The sequence below is a fragment of the Corvus moneduloides genome, chromosome 6 (assembly GCF_009650955.1).
Source record: "Corvus moneduloides isolate bCorMon1 chromosome 6, bCorMon1.pri, whole genome shotgun sequence".
NCBI lineage: Eukaryota > Metazoa > Chordata > Aves > Passeriformes > Corvidae > Corvus > Corvus moneduloides.
Window position 1 is genome coordinate 52,612,333 of NC_045481.1, and position 14,323 is coordinate 52,626,655.

Below are 14,323 nucleotides of genomic sequence, written 5' to 3' on the forward strand. Positions count from 1 at the left end.
TTCTTCACTGGGCACTACATAAAACTAACACAAAAGCTTTACTTCACCAAGGTGTTGACAGAACATTTATTCTCTGTATTTCAAGAATTTAAAGTGATCAGCAAAAATTTAAGTGTAATTTTAGGTAATTATATACCACATAGAAAGCTCACATTTTCCTATACTGCACATAGTGGTTGAATGAAGTCTGTGCTTTTTTTTTCCTCCTTGCAAAGATACTCTGGTATGAATATTAATCACTCTTTAAACTGGGTTTCAACATGCAAACAAGTTCCAAAAAAAAAGCCCCCGCAACAAAACCCCAACAACTTCCCACAAACCAATGCAAAGCAGTAAAACAAAACTTTACAGCAAAGGTCAAAGAACAGAATTCCAGCTAGGATTGATCTGTATTACTTGTGCATCTATCATACTCAGAAGGATATTTGGTTATACAAAAAATTTAAAGTATTTTTTTCTCCTGCAAAATGAATATCTTCTCCTATATATAAGATATACAGGATATATTAGGAAAAATAATTACAAACAGCACATTTATTGGTATTTACCATAGTGATCTCGAAGTACTCAATTAGCATTTCAAGAGATGCCAGTCTTTATCTATATTACATATTGTTAAGTGTATTGACTATAATAAATTAGTATTTTTTAAACAAAAGCATACATGAGTCTGAGAAGTTACAACCCCCACTGGGTGGAATATTTGGCTCAGAATATTTTACTGCCTGATGACCCAACGTTATTTGAAGTACATGAGACCATAAATTTCTACTGCAGAATTCTGGCATACATTGTAAATTGGATAAAAAGTTTAGATCAGCATATGTCTATTTTTGGTGCTCCTTTTTGTACAATGATTAGGTAGAACACTTATGAATAATTTTGCTACTAAATTACTACATGACTATGACTAACCTAAAATACTCTTACATATTTTAAAATACTCTCATATATTTTTATAAAATACTCTTAAATGTTTTTTTTTCTAAAAAATAAAAGGGAAACTACTAAACCCCCTGTGTCTGCTCAGAATTCTGTATCAGCTACAAGATAGATACCCAAGATAAACATAGATAGGTCTAGCATGATGCAGCACACATCACATCTGAAAATCATCATTACTAATATTGCTTGTAAGACCAATCTATACAAACCTAGTAAATAAAAAAGGAGCAATGTAATAAGAAAAAAAGTCCATTATCTGAAAAGGTTTTACCTGGTGTTTTGTCACATCCAGCACAAACCAGCGAGGCTTCCAACCTTTTAGTAAGGCTCCTCTTTTGTACAGCGTACCTTCAAAAGATCTGAGAGGGACAGAAAATACAGATAGCATGTGATTCCATAATATGGATACTGCTGACAACTAAAAGCCCCAAAATGACTACACACATATTAAACACTTATTTTCCTGCAGGAAAACTAGTAAGATTTAAACCAATAGTTTAGCTATTGGTAACTGTGATACACCAATAAAACACCCTTTTAGTACTTTGGATGCATTAAATGTACAACTACAATTTGCTTGCATATCTAATGAAAGGGAAGGGTGAAGGATGCTGGTAGGAGACAGAGGCCCAGCCACTGAGACAACTAAATGTAATCAAATTCAAAAAGAAGAAATAAGGTAGCCACAAAACATCCTGTGCACTGGAAAATTTCATTTCTTCCTAAGGCACAGACTTGCATCAATCTAATAAAATATTCATAAATACTGTCTGATTATTCAGTTTACCTATTTTCATCATTCTTTGATGTGAAATGATTGTACAGCGTCGTTGTTCTTCTGTCTACTCCATTAGAGGGAGAGATGCTTGAACTCTGCTCCTCACCCAGCCCACTGTCAGGTATTTCCAACAAAGACCTCTTTTGATAGGAATGTAGATTAGGTGACATCATCCCTGAGGAGCCAGAAGGATGTCTCCGGAGCTGAAAAAGAGGGAAATAGAAGAAAAAAGGTAATGCAATGTGTCTTGCATTGTGAGACTGTCTCAGTGCCATACTGATAATAAGTACATGGTACAACATGTAAGTTGGGAACTACTGTGAGGCCAAAAAAAGTCTTCCTAATACAAGTCAGTGCTGCCTCAGAGAAGAAGCCAGAGGGATGGCAATTCCCTGCATTTCTTAAGCAGAAGGGTTCACAAGGTGTAAGAAATCAGTATTTCAGAAAAGCTTCAATCTATTCCAGTGACATACTGTTGAACAGTGCTTGCCTTGCTTTCTCAGAAGCATCTAAAACTAAACAGACATTTGGATACAATAAATTTTCCTGATTTCAAAGGGAAGGAAGGTGGGGAAAGGAAAAACTACAGCTTCCAAGAGCTACTTTACAGATCCATGTCATTTTAGTAGAATCTTGATAACCTGGAACAAGAAGGATCCTGAATTTGGTCCTAATCTAAATGACAACACTCTACAGATACAGTAGCTCAAAAGCCAAGCTCACAAAAAGCAGTATCTAGCATTATTAGAGGTGCACACAGAGAGCAGAGAGGCAGACCCTGACTTAGAAAGTATCTATATTGTCAGCTATTCTTGTTACCACAGTCAGGAATTGGAAACAGAAGCATGAGTATTTCCTATCTCTACTTAGAAACTATAACTCCATTTAGCCATGGAAATACCTTTATTTATCCCTGAAAACCTGTGATATCCTTTTGGCTGCTTTCAGGAACTGAGCTTTTTTTTGTACTTCAAGAATCTTTTACATATCTAAAATCATACAATTGTGCATTAGTAAAATGCTCATTTTATCTGTGTGTCTTAATCTACTCTGGAAAAGCAATTATATGAATAGCACAAGTAAAAATATATTTTTCAACATGAAGAAATAAAAAGCCAATATCATGGGTCAGAACAACATATTCAGTTTTTCAAAAGCAATATTTTACTCCAAGAAATACAGTGATTTTGTCAGTGCCCCAGGTAGCCTATACAGAAGGAATGGAATTATTCTATTGGACAAGTTCTTTTCTACTTACATTGTCTTGTCTGGTGTCATCCTTTAGATTCATTTTGACCCTTTCCCACAAAAGCTGCCACCTCTCTGGGCTCTGATTTAATTTACTTTCCAACCTTTCGATTTCCTGAAACAAGTAACAAGGGTTTCCTTAAGAATAAACATTTCTAGCTGATCAATCCCTGGCAACCATTTTTATACAACCATTCTCTCATCAATGTTTTCACACAGTGAACCTTCAGGCTGTGTTGCCCAGCAAAGCTCAAAAGCCTTTGTCATATGAGCTATAAACTGAGATCCATCAGAATCAGAAGTCAAAGGCACCCAAGGACTGCATCAGCCACATTGTTCTTCCTGCATGTCCCAGGCTGGAGGAGCCATCAGGCTTCCAATTCTCCCCCAGTTCTCCTGAACACACAAAATTCAACACCAACTGCCATAACAGAAACACAACACTGATAAGGACAGGCTGTATTTTATAAAAATATTTACAAAGAACAAATTCTGTGCTGTGACACCAACACTGTACATTGCCAATATTAACATTTACCCTGGTTTATAAAATGTGATACAAAGCTGTAATAAAAGAAGGAAATGAAACAGAAAGATTTATTCAATTTGGATGCCAAACCGTAACAACATGTTCTTGTTGTGGAACTTGGGAATATGACCTATGTTGATAACCTCCAGTTAGGGTTATTTCCTGTTAATAAGACAGTGAAAAGTTAAGTAAAAAGAGGCAATTTTATTAGTTTATGTTTACTTGTGAACACTCATTGATATATTTGTCAAGACGTTGATGTATGGTCCATATCACTTGCCATTCTTCCTTCCTGCATTTTTACTTTCAGCAACTACTCATTATGAAAATCTGATTATTCATGAAATAAAACTAAAACCTCTATTTTGCAAATTCAATTAAGAATTAATGATAGAATAAAAAATTGCCACAGGACATAGGCCCCTCATGCTATATAGAAGCCAACTAAACACCAAGACATTTATTTTCCAAGTAGACAAAGTAAGTCTCTATTTACTTCTACTCTACCTAATAATTAAAGTAGATTTCATAATTTTGTCCAATTCCTATTGGCATTTTGACTGAAAAATTCTTCAAGAAATTGCTATTAATTGAAAGACAGAAAATCATTACACTTTTAAAGTAAGAAAACATTTTGATCAGGAAATTAACTTCTGAACTGAATTTTGAACTCTTAGGTGAAAATAAGAAAGCTAGCATTTTAAAATGTAACAGGAACAAAATATTTCTACAAACTTCTCCTTGCTGAAGCTAAATTAGAAACTCCAGAGTGAAACTAAATGTAAGAAATGTGGCTTAACAGCAAGAATCAAACCAGAAGTTGTAAATACTGAAGGTAGCTGAAAGTCACATATGCTCTCTTTCTGCTAAGAAATAAAACCAGAATATCTTTGTTTGGAGTATTGTCACAGGTAGATAAAAAAAAAAGGAATGATGAACACAAGCCAGACTAAAGACTTCTCTAGATTACTTGTTTCTCTTTCCAAGTGCTGAACGGAAAACACTTCTGGAAGGGAGACATAAAACTGAATCAATTTACCACACACTTTTTAAAGTAAAATCTTTTCCAAATTGCTGCAGAAGGATATAAGCTCTTTATTGCTGTCAGTTAGTCAGGTTTTAATCTGATCATTCTCTTTCTGCCCTAGTCTTGACTTCTGAGTATGAATCCTTCCCTGCAGAATCTGGAAGTAACTGAAACTTGTAACTTAGCAACTGGGTCACATTCCTTCTTTTTTGGCTCCATAGTGAGTAGTGATTCCAGAACTTAAAATGAAAAACTTACATGAAAAACTTTCAACAATCTCCTGTATATAACTTGAAAAGTTAGGACTAAATTCTCCTTTAATAGACCCCATGTAAAAAACATACATGGCAATAAATCACCAAGGCTTACTCTTGCCCCTTCAGTTTTAAATTTTATGGAAAGCAGCAGATTTTTTTTTTTTCCCTTCCATGTGTGGAAGGGACTATGAGTAAATGCATTTCCTTGAAAGAAAAAAAATCCTTAAATTTATATCTCTGGTTCATCTCCTGCTGTCCAGGCTTACAGGGACAGAAACATGTATGTATAAAAAGAAAGGTTACAACAAATTCAATTGTGAGAATATCCACTTCCTGCAATTAGCAGTTACAAGCAATTAGCATTATCAGAAGATCTGCTAAATAACCTGCTTTGGAATATCTGAATGGTAGAGACAGGAGTTAAATCTGCAGCAGCTCCAGAACTCTGGAGACTGATCACCTCCTTTGCATCCACAATGTGTCTGTGAATGCACACAGCTTCATCTCTCACAATTCTTAGAAGTACCAGAATCTGATCCAGTCTTAAAAGAAGAGCACCACCATGAAAATTCTGAATTAAGGCACTCAGTAACTTCTCTGTTTCAGCTTTACATCCTGAAGTGCACTATTTAGTTTTCAATTGAAAAATATCTTTAGAACAAACAAATTTGGGCTTATCATTATAAACTAACCAAGAATCTATCTTCCCCAGTAATTTCCGATGCTAAATATGGTCTCAGCTGAAACATTTTTTGGATACCAACACATTCTCAGTGGATTTATGATTAAAGAGAGGTCTTTCTCCTACATCAGCAATAGCCCTAAATTAACAACTTGTTTTAAAAGAACGTTCACTTTGCTTTTTAAACTTAGAAGAATATTTTTGTAACCTTTATACAACCTCTCCAAAGTCTTCCAAATGTTCTCTCCATTGCTATCTTTTATTACTATAATCTAATTCACAAATAACATTTAAACTCTATAAAACCTGACCCACTTATCTTTAGCCTATAATATGGCTAATTTCCCTATTATATGGCAGTTTCTCACAGTTGTGGATATGGATAGTCTGGCATCTACCCCAGGAAGAAATGCAGGGGAACATCGTTGTATTCCTGATGTGCTTCTGGCCTCTGGGTACCTGACACCAAAGCTCTCTGTACTTTGTTGAAGAATCCCTGAAATGACCCCTGCTGACAGGCTGCTCTTCCTTTTCTTTTGGGAAGTTACAAGCTCTGAGAAGTCCTGACTGTCTTGTTTTGAGTCAAGGGGGGTCTTACAGGAGATTCTTTAAATTTTTTTTAAATTGGGCATTGTTCCTGTGTTCGATCAATTATGATTGGAAGGAGCAGACCAAAAGGAATTTGAGGAATGTGCCAGAATAAAGCTAACTCTCTATCAAAATCTTCAAGGACTCACATCCTTTCAGAAGCTTCCTACATTAAGACTTGCTAAAATCATCTTTGATTCAGGGGAATTGGGGGCCCACAGCATATCCCAATTTTCCAAGCATTGCAATATTGGGCTCCATAACCCCAGCTTTAATGTAAGGTAAAGTCTGCAAAGTGTTTTCAAAATAAAACACTGCACATAGTGATGTGGTTTTGGACATACCTGTGGCTTGAAACAATGGAAGTGAAGAATGCCCTTGTCGTTTTCCTGTGCTATCAGTTATGACAACAATCAAATGTTAGGCTGTTAATTAATTATAATCAACAAACATCTTCATTTTTAAGACAAGACAGATGTTAAATCACTCTAAATAACTACAACAAATATGATAATGGGATCATTTTTCATCCTTTAATGAAGAAAGGACAAAACCTAAGCAGCCTAAGTGAGCCCAAACAAGAAAAAGCCAAAATCAAGCATCTATTTCAGGCACCAAAATATTTTGAAGAATCTAAATTTATCAGTTTGGTTCTAGTAAACATGAATAAACTAAGAGCAATCATCATAGAAAGCTTTTTGGAGCAATTTGGGCCAAGATGTTGTGTTTATGTTTGTGTATCTGTGTCCCAATTGTTAAAATCAACAAGTGTCAGATTCTATCTTCGGATCTGTCCAAAAATCTGGGTTGTTATTTTACCACACACCTACTTTAAAATGAGTAGAAGGAGGTCAAGAAAGCAAGATTCACCATTTGCCCAAATGAAAATAGCCCTTCCTGCATTTCCTAGAAAAGGCAAACTAAAATTTTATTTATTTTTTAAAACAGACAGTGAAAAAAAAAATCCATGAGTAGTTATTAACTACAGTTACAGCGTACTCCCAGGGAAGTGCTCATTCAGGACAACATCAGCTTTGCAGGAAGTCTGATTGACTCCCAGAACCACCACCGTATCTCCAGATCAACCAGTCAGTCTTGCTAAAGACCTGCTTTGACATCTGTCACGATCCTTTTAGTAACAGCACATCTGTAAGGCAATAACTTCAATAGAAAGGAAATATGAATTTCATGAGCACTAGAGAACTTACTGTTCCGTGCAACACAAGTACTTACATTTAAAAGGCTGGTGATGGCATCAGGCTGTATTTTTTTTACATCATCATAACATGGCCACACTATTTTCCTCTTAGTCTGAGAGACTGAACCATCTGTTTGGTCGTTTTCTTCTGAAACACTGCATTTTGCAGGTACCATGGTCCAATCATAGGAAGGACCTGTAGCCAAAATCTCTTCTACATAATAATCCCACTTTTTGAGGCTGGACATATTTACATTTGGCTTCAGTGCCTGTTTGAAACAAAGTGTTGTAACATGAAGGAAGCCTTTGAATTTCAGACTTACAACACAATACAATGTATTTTCCAGATTATTCTAAATTGAATTCTACAATGGGGAGTGTACCGTGAATTTTCTAAAATTATTCAAGACACAGCCCGACCTAGGGGACATACATTATCATACAAGACAGAGATATATATAATGTGATTCAATCAGATTGTTATGAAATGTATCCCACTATGACTCTAAACTCAGTTCCCCTTTAAAGAAAATTTTAATAACAATTCATATAATTTCATGAAATCAAACAAGGAACCTCATTTACTTCACCAGGATGCAAGAATACACATTCCAGAATTTGGCCCTTTAAATTACATTTCCATGACTTTGAGATACTGCTTCAATCAATCAGGTAGGGTCAGTCTTGTCCACCAAATACTTAAATCAGTTAAGAACAATTAAGATATGAAAATGTACTCAAGGAATCACTCAGAATAACCAAACACCTGTATTTAAAAAAAAAAAAATCATACCTCTATTTCAGTAGGGGCATAGAGGTAATTGAAGAAAATAGGGCTCCTTTTGTGCATCTTTTCAATACAATCCCAAATACAAATTCCTTTCTTGGCATGTTTATCTCCTTTATCTTCAAACAATGTCCCTGGGGAAAAGAAGAGCAGCAAAAAGATAGCTTTATATCAATGCATAACAAATGCTAAAGCACAGCCTAAAGGAACTTCACAGATTGAAGGTACAGCAAAGTCTACTATCAAATGCCACTGCAACAGGAAATAAATAAAGAAGATATATAACAGAAATTAACTTTTTTTGGAAATAAAATGGTTGCTCAAGTCTAATCTGCCCCACAGCTACACCAGCTTTTAAGAAAAGCATTAGAATTGACCGTATGCCATGAGAACCGACCCACAAAGCAGAGAATTTTGGAGCAGGTTTTAGTGGACAAGTCCCAAGAACAGCCTCAGCTGTGGTTATGTAGCCTCAGTAAGAGGGCTCTGAGGGCAGGTAAGGCCTTGGAACCAGTAAGGTTGCACATGACAGATGGAGTAAAAAAGAAAATATAAAAAGAGAAACACTGAAGATAATGCAAGAGAAAGAAGTGGGAGGTAATAGACGGAAAGGTTTTTCTTTCTTGAAACTTTATGCACTCTCTGATGGATTCCCAGAGACTGTTTCTGTTAAAAGAAGGTATTTAGTAGGGAAAATGGAACTATGTGGATGAATGGCTAAAAACCCCTGAGGCATGACACTAATTTCTTCCACTTTCTCTTAATGCCATCAGGGGCATGGCTCAGGAATCACTGATGTGGAAAATACTACATGTTCTTGACCTCCTTTTTGCTTTTTAGACCTGAAATGTAATTCATTACATGGTCACCATGCAGTTATTGGACCATTGTAACCCAGGCAAACCTTTTGTAGATCAAATATTGAGGAGAAAAATATCAACAACTATAAAAGCAATATGCAATACACAAAGATCACACATACCATGTTCTAGTCTTTCATAATCTGAATCCAGAAGAAATGTTTTAAATCGATTTGATATGTGATGAAAAGCCAGAAACTTCAGATAATATTGATTGAACTCAAACTCTGTCGGGTATTGGTTATGAATCTAAAAAATAAAATTTAAAAAAAAAAGAAGGAAAAAAGTGGATATTGAGGTATAATACAAATAGATATGTAAGAAATAATAAAGTGAAATGACAGCAAAACAATTCCCCCATGAATGCTGAAAACAAATGGCAAGTGTCACACAAATCCTTCTAACATTTTGTCCTAGAATATTTTTTGGCTAAATAAATTAATGTAGTGTCTATGCTGCAGAAACATTTCAGAGCAGATAGAGTGAACTGTATAGTAAGCAGTATTATACTCTGCACAAAGCCCATGATTCTTTCAGGAAATCCAACTGGATATAAATCTTCTTTGATAACTCTTGAGTCACCATGTAACTTCACAGGTAAAGATGCTACTCCTGGATGTGGCTGGAATTCAAACCTTAACTGGAAGGTTTCACAGTGGATTCCTTGCTATTGCTCAGAACTCCACGGGGCAGACACGTAGAGAGACAGTGCTGCAAATGACATTCCATCTACCACTCCTGAAACAGCCAATTTCTCAAGTACTTGCTAGTCCACAGATATTTCTTCCTTTTCAAAACACGACCCAAAATACTGCAGTATGAAAAAAAACCCACACTGAGGAAATGTCTTGCCATTATTCTTCTAAAACAGTTAAAAACTATGTAATTCCTTGAATTGTTACCCTCATTAGGCTATAGCTCTAACTCAGTGAAATGTCTCCAATATGACTCAGGAGCTGATATTTATTTAAGAAAACTATACAAGATTATCAGAATACAGCACTGTGAAATGGCTGGTTCTTCACAGCTGGTGTAAGATTTTAAGCATGAAGTTTAATATTCATGGCAAAAAGAATTTAGCATTAGTTACTGATATTTATACTTGATATCCATATAAAATGAAAGATTCTAAAAATCTTGATGAGAGAGTGCCTGGAGAAATTTCATGCGTTAATTTAAAATTTACTCTTCAAATAAGTTTGACTCATGATCTTTATTTTCAGAATAAACATGGCAATTAACTGAAAACTCCTAACTGCAGTGGAAAAAAGTACAGCTTGCAATCAAAAAAGAAATTGCTGACTGAATTTCACATTTGAAGTATGTCCCACTGTGCTTTGCCTAGCTTCACATCAAACCTGTAATATACCTTTAGTTCTGCAATCTTCCCATGCCTTGTATTTAGCATTCCCACCACTCATTTTCCTGTTCCATATTTTCTCTCTAATCTCTTATCAGTTTCTCTCTTAACTTATCAGTTACTCAGTGGGGTTTTTTTCAGTACTGATGGGAACTGCTATTAAGACTACTTGAAGCTCCTTATATTTAGATTTCCATACAGAGCAGCTAAATAAAGGGGGGAAAAAAGTGTTCAGCAAGTGTTTTCTACTGAATATACAACAATGACAGGAAAATCCCTTGAAAGGACCTATAAACACCCACACAGCATTTCAGACAGAGAATTTGTTGTTATCATATCTCATTATCTTGGGGCTGGGTATTTAAAATGCTAAAATACTTTAAGATATGTTAGTTCAATATATCCGCTCCTATTTAATCCCCATTTTCCCCCTGATACAAATACTACATTCCTGCACTGATTTGTAAAATAAAGCTAAGCATTTTTTTTCTATGATAAATTCAGGACTTCAATTTCATAGATGAATTAAATATTTAGCCCTCTTAATAAAAAAGATTTTTTTTCAAGGAGAAGGTTTTCTTTAATATACTGTAAGAAGGAAAGGCAACATTCTTCTATTTGACATGAATTATATACAGGGTCTTAACTTCTGCTTATGGTCCAATAATTATTTTAATACATTTAAGAGTTACAAGAACAAGCTGCTGATAAAATCTTATCATGGATCTTAAAGTTGTGGGTGATTCCATTTTTGAGATTTCTGGATGCACAAATATCGTAATAACTAGAAGTTATTATAATATAATTTACTTTTAAAGAGAAAACAACTATAAAACATTTCTTTGATAGAGGTAAACAATGCAGTAATTGCTGTTGTCTTAATCTCCATAATATATGAACATTCAAAACCTGATTAAACCTGTATGTGTTTCTAATATTATGATTAGAGAAACTCAGCATTTTAGAGTCCTTTTTAAAATTACCATGTTCCCACTGAAGTATCTCCTGAATGTATTTAATAATCTTATCGATCTATCAGCCTCCCTTAGTTTTCCAATACATTTTGGTATTTTAGTTGCATTAAATATCAATTTTTACTTAGCATGAATGAGCAATACAGTACTCCCAATGCCCTGTGCTGGTAATCACTAGGAGGCTACTCCTGCAAACACTGGAATAACTGAACACATCTCCCGGGGGAGCAGCACTCACCTCCTCTTACACAGGGCGCTGTAACAGAACTCCTTACTGAGCTTAAAAGAAGTCAGCTCTAGAAAATCATCCTGTTTTGATTATATTTAATAAATTACCAAATAGATTCAGAAGAAAAATAAGAAAAGCTTCCTCACTGACATCACTTGCATAAACTTAGTCTCCTTAGAAGCAGAGAAAGTATCTGCCAGATGCTGCTATTGTGAAAGACTGATTTTGCATTAATAATTCAGCTGACACCTGGAGATATTGGCATAAACAATGACTTTTTATAAGATGATGCAGTTCTAATTTAGGAATCACTGCTTCATTTGTTTTCTCTGTATCTTTAGTTTAACCAATGACATTTAATGCATGTACTGGCTCTGTGGTAATTTTCTTACTGCACCTAGTATATTTCTAAAGGTTAAAAATACTTTGAAAGGACCAAATGTTTGCTTCCAGTTAATGGGTAATTTTTAAAAACTGATCATAATATATATCACTTCAGGGTCAAGTTGCAACCTAATTGGATTCTGTAATTGTGTAACAATTTGCACAGAAACCAATGGAACTTCACAAAAAATTTCAAGCACAGATGTTAAGAAAACTTATTTTTTATGGTAAATCCATACAAAATTTCAATCAATAATTTGACTTCAAAAGCAATTCCCCTAGAATTTACAACCACGCAGTTAGAATTTGGTAACTCAATACTGTGCCATCATCATGAGTTAGAAGAATAATCTAACTCTAGTGCTAGAAAAGTTAGTCAGAATTGCATTCTCCATGGGACTGTAAGTCATTTAGCTTACAGATTTTTTTCTAAAACCAGAGAAGTCTATATTATCTATATTACACTGATTATGTCTCCCATGCCCTGTCTTGGATGAAGATAACACTTCAAAAAGATTATAACCCCTACACAGCTTTATCTTTCCTCATAAGAAATTACTGTCTTCTTCAGATTGACAAGCTAAACTGCTTGTAATGGTCTTTTCTACCAAATCTTCTCAACATTTTGGCTGGGAAAAGCAGGCAGGTGCCCAAGAACCCCTGAGCTAAGAGACTGGAAGGGTGGCATCTCCACCAGAGCAGCAGTGCATAGCTCTTGATGGGCTGCAGGAGGTACTCGTCCTGCTGACGCAGCTGCAGCCAGGGGATATGCACACAGCTTCAACTCACAAAGCAGAAAATACAGATCTCTCTGTAAAATGTATCTGTTAATAACCTGTATACTTCATGAGATAGTCAGATGCCTGCTGAGTGATATGCACCAAAGCTGCTACCTGAGGTGAATTACAAAGGAAATGTTCTTATATTTCCTCGACACATTCACATGAGCGCAGCCTGAGGCAAAATCGTACCTGACAGTTGTTAACAGCAGGGATTCATCCCACTTTGCATTTCATCCTAACTTTCCAAGGTGGGATGACTATAATCCACTATTCCATGTCCTTAGAACTGCAGACTGTGTTAACCTTTATTCAAAGTAAAACCAAGAATTCTGCCATGAAGAAAACACAGTCCATTCTACTTCATGACAATAAACCCAAATCCTCGAATTTAATTTTTAACTTTCTTCTGGATAACCCATTTGTCTTCCAAAATTTGTGTCATCTCTGAATCACTTGAGAAAGAAATACTGCATGGATAATTTCCTTGCCTTTCTTAATGACAACTTTTTAAGATTTATTACAGTAAAACTGAAGCAAAGTGTTTCCAGGGTCAGAAACAGGATGTAGGCTACGTCTACATTAGCAAGTAATTAGAAGCAACCCAGAGTAGACAAACAGACCGAACTCAGCAGCTGGAGCTGAGGTTCCTGCAGCCATACTACACATTTGTGGTTTTACCCAGACTAACCTAGTCTGGTTGAGTGGATGACTCCACTATACACTGATGTCCCCAGTGGTTTTAAGCTAAGTGACAAATCACTGGCTCAGACCTTCTAAGAGCTAGTGTTTAGTACACACCTGAAGCAGAAATTTTGGGTTTAAATTCTTCCCAGAAAAACCTAGTACATATGCAGCAGACCAGCATCAAAAAATGGTAAGGGGAGATGCTGGAAAGATTCACTCCAAATTTACACTACTGCTTTAAATCAGATATAGGTTTACTCCATTCTGCTAATGGATGCTGTTATCCAATCAGCCAGTTTAAGCTTAGACACTGAGAGCAGAGAGAATACAGCACCATGACGAAGACAAATGATTTAATTCACGGAATTGAATGAACCACCAGGCAGATGGGTATCAGTATTACAGCACATGGCAATTTTGTCCTGTTGTAGCCACTGCAACCAAGGACATGGTTTTATTCTACTTCAGAAAAGGAGCAATAACCCTAAGCCTCCTGTAAGAAGAAGTGTGACACTTGGGCAGATTGACCTCTTTGAACGAAAAATGCAGTACTGATTCTCTCTAGAGAAATCTCCCAGTTTCAAATAAAAACCAACCTTACGACCACAACCACTGGGAAATGGATGAAACGGAAGATGTGACAAAAATTTCTAAGGTTTTCATAAGGGGAATGCTGTAGGAATCAATGCAAATTCCAAGGTTATGATTTATTAACTTCTGAGACAGCAATAATGATGGCTGTTGGTGTTTAACATTGGGACACAAAGAAAGTTGGGGATTTTTTCCATAACATATTTTTCAGTAAGTCTTCACTCATAAGCTCATTCCTTATCAGTCTGACATAGATATATCTGAAGAATGTTCTCCATTGCTTTTGCAAGTTATTTAATTTGTGGAGTTTTCTTCAGGTAGCAGAGTAAGGCTACTCACAGACTCCTCTTTCACGCAAATATTCCCTATGAAAGTGTGTTCCCAGTAAAAACATTGGTGCTTTAACAGTTATTTTCTGTG

At 35.7% G+C, this 14,323-nt stretch overlaps 1 protein-coding gene across 6 annotated transcripts in view; it reads right to left on the reverse strand.

Annotated features, from left to right (window-relative positions):
* The window catches only part of SBF2 (SET binding factor 2), a 234,630-nt gene that overhangs the window by 3,234 nt on the left and 217,073 nt on the right, over nucleotides 1–14,323 (reverse strand). For all 6 annotated transcript variants that reach the window (XM_032112338.1, XM_032112341.1, XM_032112339.1 and 3 more), the window contains 6 exons: nucleotides 9,022–9,148; nucleotides 8,046–8,173; nucleotides 7,288–7,521; nucleotides 2,982–3,086; nucleotides 1,733–1,926; nucleotides 1,217–1,304 (listed from right to left, as the gene is read on the reverse strand). In XM_032112338.1, the coding sequence (XP_031968229.1) occupies nucleotides 1,217–1,304; nucleotides 1,733–1,926; nucleotides 2,982–3,086; nucleotides 7,288–7,521; nucleotides 8,046–8,173; nucleotides 9,022–9,148 (876 nt within the window). The remainder of the gene's footprint in view (nucleotides 1–1,216; nucleotides 1,305–1,732; nucleotides 1,927–2,981; nucleotides 3,087–7,287; nucleotides 7,522–8,045; nucleotides 8,174–9,021; nucleotides 9,149–14,323) is intronic.